This window comes from Vicia villosa, linkage group LG2 (genome assembly GCF_029867415.1).
Source record: "Vicia villosa cultivar HV-30 ecotype Madison, WI linkage group LG2, Vvil1.0, whole genome shotgun sequence".
NCBI classification, from domain to species: domain Eukaryota; kingdom Viridiplantae; phylum Streptophyta; class Magnoliopsida; order Fabales; family Fabaceae; genus Vicia; species Vicia villosa.
Window position 1 is genome coordinate 230,244,043 of NC_081181.1, and position 12,431 is coordinate 230,256,473.

General features: G+C 29.2%; 1 protein-coding gene across 1 annotated transcript; it reads left to right on the top strand.

Annotated features, from left to right (window-relative positions):
• The first annotated feature begins 1,885 nt into the window (after positions 1-1,885).
• Positions 1,886-3,157, top strand: LOC131648451 (inorganic pyrophosphatase 2-like). The gene is made up of 3 exons (XM_058918207.1): positions 1,886-2,132; positions 2,224-2,547; positions 2,693-3,157. The coding sequence occupies exons 1-3, from the start codon at positions 1,989-1,991 to the stop codon at positions 3,032-3,034; spliced, it is 810 nt and encodes a 269-aa protein (XP_058774190.1). The 5' UTR covers positions 1,886-1,988; the 3' UTR covers positions 3,035-3,157.
• The last annotated feature ends 9,274 nt before the right edge of the window (positions 3,158-12,431 follow it).

Below are 12,431 nucleotides of genomic sequence, written 5' to 3' on the forward strand. Positions count from 1 at the left end.
CTTCGCCACTGTAAGTCTTCGACTGGCTTTTGCCTTTCTTCTTGTCGAACTTACCATCCTTTCGTAAGAGTTTTCCTTTAACGGCCAAACCTTCGCCAACAGTCGAAGGTTTATGCTCCTTTCGTTCATTCAAGTCCTTAGAGTACAAGGCTGATTGAACTTCTTCAAACGTCAGGGACTCTCTTCCATACAAGAGAGTTTCTTTGAAGTGAGCATGTGATCGAGGCAAAGAACACAATAGTAACAGCGCTTGATCTTCATCATCGATTTTCACATCAATATTTTCAAGATCAAGAATCAGCTTGTTGAACATATCCAACTGCTCAGCCAATACTTTGTCTTCAATCATCTTGAATGAATACAAAGCTTGCTTCAGGTAGAGTCGATTTACCAGCGATTTGGTCATGTACAAACTTTCAAGTTTCACCCATAACCCTGATGTCGTCGTCTCCTTTGATACCTGCCGGAGAACCTTATCACCAAGGCTCAACAAAATTGCGCTGTGTGCTTTCTCGATCATATTCGTCTTCTCCGCTGCCGTCAATTCAGCATTCATGGCTGCCTCTCCCTTCAACGCTTCCAAACAACCCTGCTGAACCAGTAGGGCTTTCATCTTCAAGCGCCACAGACCGAAATCATTCACTCCGGTGAACTTTTCAATCTCATACTTTGTTGAAGGCATCTTCTCCACGCTCACCGCACCAATTTGTTGTGAATTCAATGCCACGAACAAAGTATAAAATAAGGGATGAATAAAGGACACGGAAGAAGAGGAACACAATAATTGGTTATAACTGCTATTCTTTTACTTTCTCTTAAAACAAGATTACAAGTTTACAAGAATAACAAATAACCTCTCTCACCCTAAATTAGGATTTGCAGCTTAGCAATGATGAGAGACTAGTATGTTATTTATAATAAAACCTAACATACTAACTAATGGGCTTTTTCAGCAAGGCCCATTACACAAGCCAACTTAATAAACAAGCTAACTTAACAAATTAGGGTTTAAACACTAAAACCTAATTTAACATGCTAACAACCCTAGCATCTTCGACTACAGCATGCACACTTCGACACCAGCATGTGAGCAACCCTTCGACTTCATGCTTAACTCTGTCGGACTGTCGAACCAAGAAGCTACCCTTCGACAATACTAGAGTTCGATCCAATATCTCACAAGAATAAATATGATAAACTAATATTAAAAGATAAAAATATAAATGATGGAAAGAAAAAAAAAAAGATAACTTTTTATGATAAAAAAATATTTTTCTCTATTTTGATTAGATATCAATAAATGGAGAAAGGCTAAAATAAAGTTTTTGTTAGCAATTTGTTTTGTTAGATACATATAGTAGTAAATGATTCGTGTTATATAAAAATACATAGTTGGCAAAGTTCTTTTTCGATGTTTTAAAATTGTTGCATTATAAATCAATTTAGAATCGTGTTTACTAAGAACCCACATATTTCACCTAATAATAGAAATAAATTTTAACAGTATATAAATAAATTTTAAAATAACCTTTTTGGTAAATTCAATCTATTTCGATGTTGCGAGATTATATGAATAATATGGTATAGTGATTAAATTTAAATATGAAATTAGAATGTAAGTGGAATATTCTTGTAGACAATATAGACATATAGTGGATTTCATATGTGGCCAACTACACTAATTAGTTCCTCAAGAATATTCCTTTTTTTTATGACATCTCAGCCATCAGTTTTGTGATCAACCTAAGCTTTCTCACATCCAACGGTTGTAATTTAATTTGATCTTTTTTTGTTATTTTTTTAAGGCTAACCTTCACATTCAAGCCTAGAATTATTCACTATAAATACCCTTTCAATTCTCAAGTTATAACACAAGTAAAAAAAAAACAATTTTCATAGCAGTTTCAAATCCCTATTAAGAATCAAATTCCTAGAAATTTGTTCTTCTTTTGTTATTGTTTATCTTTCTCATTCTCTTTGTCTTCAGTATGGCTAATAGTAATATTGTTGTGGTTTTCGACTTTGATAAAACCATAATCAATTGTGACAGTGATAATTGGGTTGTTGATGAGTTAGGTTTCAATGATTTGTTCAATCAACTCTTTCCTACCATGCCATTCAACAATCTCATGGTATGTAACCTTTTCATTTCATCCAATAATAATTATGTTTATATTATATAAATAATTAACTCTAATTTTTTTTTTTTTTTTTAATTTATAGGATAGGATGATGATGGAGCTTCATTCTAATGGAAAAACAATTGAAGACATTGTTCAAGTTTTGAAGAGAATTCCTATACACCCTAGAATGATCCCTACCATTAAAGCAGCCCATGCTTTAGGGTGTGATCTTAGGATTGTTAGTGATGCAAACACATTTTTCATAGAGACAATTCTAAAGAACTTTGGAATTAGAGAATGTTTCTCTGAGATTAACACTAATCCAGGTTATGTTGATGAAGAAGGAAGATTAAGAGTTTTGCCATATCATGATATCAACAAACCTCCTCATAGATGTAATCTCTGCCCTACAAACATGTGCAAGGTTTGTATCTAACATTTATGTTGTAATTATTTTTTTGTTATTTTTTATGAGCCTTTTAACTAAAATTACGGTATTAACTATTAACTTAAAAAATAATATTAATTAATTAATTAATTAATTAAATTTTAATTAACATTATTTTCAGGGTCTAATAATAAATAGAATCCAAGATTCTTTTTCATGCGAAGAGAATAAAAGATTTATCTATCTTGGTGATGGTAGTGGAGATTATTGTCCAAGCTTGAATCTAAAAGAAAAAGATTTTGTGATGCCAAGGAAGAATTTTCCTATATGGGATTTGATTTGCAAAGATCCTTCTCTTGTGAGAGCTCAAATTTATGAATGGAGTGATTGGGAAGAACAAGAAAGGATTTTGCATCAATTAATCAACAAAATTTCAATGGAAGAAAGTGGTCAATTCAAGATGATGACTCCATCCTTCTCTGGTCATGAAGCTTTGCCTAAAGCTCTACCTGTTATGCTATAATAAACTAGTTTAATTTGATGTATTTATAAAAATATTTATTAATATTTTATTTCCGGTGGTTTGGAATTTGTTTATGATAAATTGTATTTTTTAATTAAATACAAAGTTTTATAGATTTACGAATCTCTTTAGCAAATGTGTATTTGAAATAATTGGTTTTCACATGTTTATTAATATTTTATTGAGAATAATATTCATACATTGATAGTGTAAAGTTATTTTACACATTCAACAATAAAAACTAAAAAAAAGACATATTATTAAAAGTTTTTAATAATGGTTTCTATGTAAAATTAAAAATTTAAGGAATTAGATTCATAACTAGACCAAAATCTATTTTAAGAGTTCGAATATAATTAAAGTGATATTCATTTATAAATTATTTGATTATTTATTCGTATTTTATTTTAAAATTTGGATACTATTTGATTTTTATCAAAAATTATAAAATAAAAATCAATTATTTCAATTCAATTTTAATTTTTTTTCCAATCCTTCAATTTTAAATTTAATTAATTGTTAGTATTTAAGTCTATACATATTACATATATTTTTTAAAGGCGAAATAATATATCCATTTCTATTTCCCTTTCTAATTCTCAATTACTTTCAATTTTCTATATATTTCATGTTCTCCCTTTCCTTCTCTCTATTTTTTCTCAAATGTTCTTCCTCTTTTTATTTTTTGTCTTCAAACTTCATCATCTTCTTCCATTAATTCTCTTTGTCTCAATTTCTTCAACTCCAATAAAATCAAGAGAATTTCTTTAGCCACCTCCTAACCTTCTTGCCCACCCCTAGTGAATTTACCACACTACCCCTTGTTTCGGAAGTTCATTTCCGAAACGGTATTTTTTTTTGCAAAAAAGGTGTTTTCGGAAATGAACTTCCGAAAAAGTGTTTTTTTTAATATAAAAAATTGATTTCGGAGATGCATCTCCGAAATAATGTTAAATTTTCAGAAAATGTGGTGTTTCGGAAGTTCATCTCCGAGCGCACCCCCCATGATGGAATTCGGAAATGCACTTCCGAAGTTATGTCTGGACAGAAGCAAAATGAAAAATAACAACGATTCGCTTTATTTAATCGGGTGAAGATTACAACGATAATATTACTGAAAATCAAAGTTACATATTGTTGAACACGGGTAGGTGGGGATGAGTCAACATTTTGATAACGTCGTCCGCCGATCTTTGAAGTTTGGCGTCCAACTCGATCGGGCCTTTCGAAGAAAATCGGTCGAACGTTGTCCACATAACCGCTAAGTCTTCGTCGTTCTTGATCTCAAAAGGTGTGAACTTAATGTCTCCCTCGTCGTTAAGCGATGGAGAGCGGTACTCGAGCTTGACAACCTTTCGATTCTCGGGATAGCGCAAAAGCGTGTTGAGCGACGGTATCAATTCCGCAAACGGCGTGTCGCGCGAGAAGCGAAATTGGAACGGCATCGGGTAGCCGGTTTCAAAGTAGACGAATGCTAGGTGAGGGTAGGTTTGTGTCATTTGTGTTTTGTGGTGTGAAGAGGATGAAGAAGAGTGTGTGGTATTTATAGACTTATTGGAGCATTGATGGCCCAACAAACCTTATCCTGCCTCAGGGGACATTTCGGAAATGAACTTCCGAAAATAGGCTCCAGACATGTATATTTCGGAAGTTCATTTCCGAATTATGCAGAAAACAGACTTAAATTTTGCATTTTGTTGATTGCTTAGTGTTTTGTGTAAACAATACCAAAGGAATTCAAAATAGACATAAATTAGACATTGATGACATAAAACATACTTATATTATATATGTATTGAATCGGTCCGATTTTACATGATAAACAACAATACATACCAAAAATGATCGTTACAAACAAAAAACGACCCGGAACGAACTAAAATTCACCGAACCAATCGGTGGATCCTAAGTCCAAAATAGGCACGTTCTTCGAACGCTCTCTATTTTGCTCGCGCTCCTTGCTCGCGCTCCTTGAATCAATGTAGTGAAATAGGGGATGAAATGAGAGATGTTTACCTGAAATTGTAGCTTTCTATGCCCCCTTTAACGTGATCAACGGTTTGAAACTTGCTTTTAGGGCGAAAAATTGATAGAGATTGATAGGGTTTAGAGAGGGTTTTGATAAGTTTTTGGAGAAAAATGATGAAAAAGTGAAGGAGGGAAATTTGTATATGCAGCAACAGTTTCGGAAATGAACTTCCGAAAATATGCACGGATTTTGAATTTTTTTTAGTTCGGAAATGAATCTCCGAAAACATCAAATTTTTGATGTTTTCGGAGATTCATTTCCGAACTAAAAAAAAAACAAAAAAAAATAACTTCGGATATGCATCTCCGAAGCAGGGGCAGTTTTGGGATTTCGCTGGGGGTTTCCCCCATAGGAAGGTGGGTAAAGAAAAATTCAAAATCAAAGATCCATCAAATTCATCTTATATTCTCTTATTCTTTCAATTTTTTAGTTGGATCCATCAAATTTTTTTTTTTTTAATTTTTATTATTTTGAGAAAAAATGTTTTTATTTTAAACTTTTGAAAAAAAATGTTATTTTTTTACTCAATTGATTTTTTTTATTTTTGATGAGAAACCAGTTTATAGAAAGGAAACTAATTCTAAAATAATTTTAAACTAAACTTGAATTATTTAAATTAAATTGTTCAACTCATTAATCATTTAAGCGATTTAGTTCAAATATATAATTTAATTAATTATATATTTTAACACCCCTAATTAGTCTTATTAAGCAAGAATCATGTAGATGTTTTTGTTGGGAGCAAAGTTGTCAGAATCGAGTTTTTACCTTGACTCGTTTTACCTAGGTAAAATCGAAACGTAAAATCATAAAGTTTATCTCATATTATATATATATATATATATATATATATATATATATATATATATATATATATATATATATATATATATATATAAAATATTTTAAATTAATGCATTAATTATTTAAAATTTTAACTTAATTATAAAGCAAAAATATACTATATCATTCATAATAAAGTGTAATATTCACAAACTTGTATCAAATTATATAAATTGTCCACCAAATCATATAATGTAACATCCAAAATATTATAAAAAAATAATAGTCTCATAAGTTTTTCAAGTTCAAAAAAATAAATCTTTTTATTTTCATCATTGACTTAATCAAAAGTTCAATCCTTCTACAACATTATCTTCATTAGAACATTCATATTTGACTTTGATTAAATCCATCTCCAAATGTTAAAGATTCTTTAATATTATAACCTAGATATGAATGTGAATAAAATTAAAAATCCATAGAGAAAATTTTATAGGTCAAAATATACAATGTAATTTATAAATTTTGACAAAAAAAGAAAAGAAAAGTAAAATCAGGTTAAAGAGTAAAATCCAACGATTTTACATGATTTTATACAATTTCATCGATTTCAGAAAGATTTAAATCACTTAAAATCATTCTGAAATACGATTTTACATAGAAAGATTTTTACTTGCGATTTCACACGCAATATTGAGCTAAAAACGTAAAATCTATAGAATTTAAGTTTTAAATCGAAATTTTAAAAGGTTTGGTGTAATAAATCCTATCATGTGACTTTCTTATTTTACCGGTTGAAAAGTGTGTAAGAATCGAAGTACCTCATATACTCCTCTTTATTATTATAGATTTATAGTATCATTTTGTTTATCAATTTTTTTCTAGATGATAACATAATCACGAGAACAATTTTGTTGTTATGATGCTTGTTTAAGGGTGTAAATTCTAAGATAAATAAATGGAGATGCAACAGTACCTCTGATAGAAAGCATTTGTGCGTTCATACGAGTCTTTTATGATGTCCTTACTTTAATAATTAGATTCCTTTGATAAATAACGTCTAACCCTCGTCTATTTAACTAGTGAAATTTTTGTGCGTTCATACGAGTATTTATCTGGTTCCAAAATTTTTGGTCAGATATAAATAATTATGTAAAAAGGTCATGATAATTTTAAAAAAATAAATTATGTTTAGATGAATAGTCGGTCCAATTAATTCGAAGGTGATGTTATAATATAAAAATGAAATTTAAATTAAAAAATATAATTATAATAAATCAAAATACACATCAAAATATAATTATATATTAATTATAATTAAATTAAAATAAACGAATCTCTTTTTTTTAATGTATTGATTTTTTTATTAATTTTTTTGATATATTAGATTTTTATTTAAGATTTTTTTAATATTAAAATAAATAAAATTTAATAACTTTTAACTTTTATTTGAGTTACAATTTTTTAATTTAAGAGAATTACTTCATGACTTGACTCATGTTAAATATTAGTATTATTAATTAAAAATTTATAGTTCTAATATTATTATTCTGGGCGATCCAATCAATTATGTGGTCCTGTTTTAATTTAAGAAATGAATCTAAATTTTTTCAAAAATAAAATTAATTTTAAAATAATTAAAAATAACACATTAAATATACAATTGTATATTACACTAAAAAAATTAAAATATTATTTAAATTATAAATAATTTATTTAAATTTTATGTTTTTAATATTTTTATTTATTTTAAATATTTTTATCTAATTATAAACAAAAATTGAGCCCCTAAAATTTGAGGCCTGGTGCTGTTGTTAAAATCGAACAAAATTACCGTTATTAGCATGAGTTAAAAGGTAGTGCATTGACAGTGTAAAATAGTTTTACACCGTCATCTAATAGAGAATCAATATGTCATGTCATTAAAATTTTTTTAAAATAAAAGAATAATTTAATTGAATACATGATGTTGATTGGTTGACAGTATAAAAATATTTTACACTTCAGGGCATGACCCATTTTCTCTATTAGCATTTTATAGATTTCATATTATTTATTTATTTATTTATTTATTTTTAAATTAATAAATAAATTATATTTTTTAATAAAATAATAGGTTTATTTGATAGGCACCTTTCATCTTCTTCTATATATTTAAACTTATAAGTTTGATATCTATCATATATGATGATAAATAGAACATCATACAAATATTTACAAAAATAATTGTTTAAAGACTAAGTAAAAAAAATTTAATAATAATAAAAGAAATGTAATAAATCCAAATTATATACTAATTTTCTAAGCCATTCTATTTCTAACTACAACATGAGTAAAACATGTAGCAATTAAATTTTAAAACAAGAATTGATGGATACCGAATACAAGAAAAAAGTTTTCTTTTCTATCAAGACTAGACTTCATTCATTGTCATAATAATTAATTTTAAAAAAGAAATAATTGATTGCGATTTCCCTTTATGACTTTTCTTCTTCTATCTAAGGAAAAGGTGAAAGATTGACATGCACAATTTAATTTAATTGGCTCACAGGGGCACAAGTTAATAAGACATTTATAAAAATTTCTTTTTGAAATGCGTACATTCAATATATCGAAACTTTAAATATGACTTTATTGCATTTAATTATATCTAACTTTTTCTAATTATAGTATCCTTAACATGTGTCCTAAGGGCACATGTTAGCATGACCCTTATTATAATTAGCAAATCACTAAAGTATAGAATCACTTTATGCATTCATATAATTTTTCAGGACCTCGGTGAAAACTCTAAAATATTCTTATATTTATATTCTTATATTTTGAATAAGTTACATTTTTTAGAAAAAGTAACTTTGAATATACAATTCCGAAGTCATATATATATATTTTTTTTTTGGAAAAAAAGTTATTTCACATATGCATCTCCTAAGTCACTTTTTTTTTTTGAAAAAAATGCGACTTCACATTTGCATCTCCGAAATCACATTTTTTTTAGAAAAAATGTGAATCTGAATATGCATATTTGAAAATATGGCTGAGACAGAATCCATATCAACAAAGCAACAAAGCATAAATTTATCATAAATAATCAAAATTACATAGATAGTTCAACATAAATTTAACGTTACATATTGTTATAAATGGGTAGTTGAGGATGGGGCAACATTTTGATAACATCTTCTTCCGATCTTTCAAGTTTCGCATCCAACTCGACTAGACCCTTTGAAGAATATTGTTGAAAAATTGTCCATATAACCTATAAATCGTCGTCGTTCTTGAGCTCAAATGAGGTGAACTTTACTTTTCCTTCGGCGTCAAGTGAAGGTGAACGATACTCAAGCTTGATCACCTTCTGATTTTTTGGATATTACAAGAGAGAGTTCAGTGTCGGAATCAGCTCGGCAAAAGGTGTGTCGTGCGAGAACCTAAATTGAGGTGGCATCGAGTAACCACTGCTGAAGTAGACAAAAGCAAGGTGAGGGTAGGTTTGAGTCATTTCTGATTGTGGCTTGTGATGTTAATGAAAATGTACAGAGACCATATTTATAGACTTTTTGTAGTAATATGGACCCAAGAAATCTTATATTGCTATTAGTGCATATTTCGGATATATACTTTCGAAATAAGCTTTGATGCTTTAAAATTTTGAATAAGAATTTCCGAATAACGTAGAAACAGAATCCTAAATGATACAATTCTGTTATGGTAGAATCAACATCAATACAACTTAATCAATATATAAAACAATTAAATCGGTAAGAATAAATGTTGATTACATTAAATATAGATATACTATATATGTATTGAATCGTATTGGTTTTACATTCTTCACGATAATACATACAAAAAATATTTGATGACATCCTAAAATGTACCGAACGAATTGTCGCCGTTTAATTCTAAAACCGGTAAATTCTTCGACTTCTCCCTATTTGCTTCCCTCTCTTGCTTCATCATTTCTTCGAACTTCACCATCCTTTCAAAAAAAAGATCCAGCCAAGTGTCCTCCTCTTTTGTATGATGTGTCGTCCACTGACATGCCGTAGTCGGAATAGGACACCCTAGTTTAAAAAAAAAACTTGTACAAAGTGGCACGATCTTATATACCCAATACAAATGATGCGGCCGTACGGGTCTACAGGTGGGTGACTATGAAGTGAGAAAAATGTCTGAATCCAAATCTCGTCAGATCGGTACACACCCGATCATACACACTTGTTATAAGATGATTCATCCCAAGGAAAGACATCTACTTTGAAACTGGTGCGTGAGCGGTAAGAGATGGAACAAGGGCATCGTGAATTTTATCAAAGTTATCTTTATTCTCATAAAGTCGGGTGTAAAGATCCCTATGTAAAGTCAACTCTAAAATAAGTGTTCCTCTAAAAAATGAGAAGAGTATTGTTTAATGTCAGTAACTTTTTATTAACTTAATAACATTATTTTTGTATTTGTTTGATTTTCTTTTAATTTCATTAAATATTGACTTTAATGTCCTTCTCTAAAGGTGTTGCTTCATTGAAAATGAAAAAGAGAGTAAATTTTGGAAAAGACCATTGTAAGTTGTTATGGAAGTTTGTTTTTAATTATCTTTGATAACTATGTTCTTTGATTATTATGTTCTGTAGGTATTTTATTTCTCTTTGATAAGTTGTGTGCAGGTATGAGTAATTGTTACAAAATGTTCGATGTAATGCTTTCGTCGGTTTCTCGATTATTTCTCTTCTATTTTTTTTTGTGTTAATTGACCTGTACAAAAAGGATTATTTCCATCCACTTTTATGACTTCTATTGGCAAGGAATGCGTGTTGTATCAGATTTCCAAAAGCATATGTTACATGAAAATTTGAAATCATTAGCAAAGTGTATTGAAGCATGCCTATTTTTACAGAGATCCGTTTTGTGAATTTAGAACAAGAAATTAGCAAAGTGTATATCCATTTTGTGAATTTACAACAATAAATAATAACACATCTATTGTCTCAATCAACTAAGTGTAAGTTCAAGAGTGCGCCTAAGAGGGGGGGGGGGTGAATTAGGTACTTTAAAATTTTATCGGTTTTTGAATACTTGTTGTTCTTATTTTTCTGGTTTGGTGCAAGATTTAGAAATGTGTTACTTTCTTTTCTGGTTATGATTTGTGAAAGCGGTAAATGCGGAAAAGTAAAGAACACAATGATGTATACTGGTTCCCCTCACAATCCGAGAGTACTGCAGTCCCCTTTCAACATGAAAGAGATTTTACTATTGTTTGTGACTTACACAAGACACACCAAACACCAAGAACAATCCTCTTGGATTTTTACTAAGTACATTAAGAGAACAATCCTCCCTTAATTACTCACTTGTTTCCAACAATCCTGAACAACAAGATTTCAACCACTAAGAACAATCCTCTTAGATTTACTAACCTGATTATGAGAACAATCCCCTCACTAATCAAAAACCCTTGCTTCCAACAATCCTGGATAGCAAGTCGATAATAACCAAATATATTTGAGTAGTAATGTTGATGAACATACATCAATCACTAGGATTGATCTTCTCTCCCAAACAAGCAATTTATGATGAAAATATAGTGCTCAAGTGTTTATGAGAATTATATGAATTTTCTAGAAGGTTATGAACATACATGTAGAAAATTCTTTATGAAATATTAAGAACAAAAACACTTATTCGAAAATTTGAGTAAAAAGATATGATGTTAAATTGCAATGGAAGAGGTGAATTGTAATTTGAAATTTAATGTATTTATAAGAGCATAACACCTTTATGAACCATGGTGAAGTCATGAAAAAATATCATGAAAAAATGTCAATTTAAAATGAAAAGGTTTCATGAAGAGTGCATGAAAATGTGTTAAAAAGTTGCTGTTTTTTATTAAATTTGTACAGTAGTTTTTAAGTCGGTTCCAACGGTTACCTGACTTAAAAAGTTGGCAGCAAATTTCAAAATTTAAATAAAATACTGTTTCAGACCGGTGTAAATTATGGCGGTTTCCAGTGCTGTTATGACGGCTAAAACTGCCATAATTTACCAGATTCTGCATGTTTTAAAAATTGAAAATTTTAAAAAATTATCTAAATATTTGAACCAACTTTATACAACATCTATTGATTTATCCAAGTAAATATATTATATTTGAAAGAGATTTAACATGGTTCAAACATGATAAAAAATTATATTTAAAAGTGATTTAACATGGTTCAAATATGATTAAAAAAAAATATATTTGAAAGTAATTTTGAACACAAATGAACAATGCATGCAAGTGATTTTTTGGACAATAATTTGAGCACTAAAATTATCAATATAATTGCATGCTTGTACCTCAATAATTTAAGACCAATGTTAGTCTTGAAATATTTGTTGCTAGCTTTCATTATGACGAATCTTGATCACTTGATGTTACAATTAAACTTGAAGCTTTTTCCATTTTTTTTCCATTCATTTGTTTATCATTTTGTCTTCATCAAAACATAATAGATGGAGAGTCTTGACTTCATATTCTCCCCCTTTTTGATGATGACAAACCATTGAAAGCTTGATGGATTATACTCCCCCTAACAATGATAACTCCCC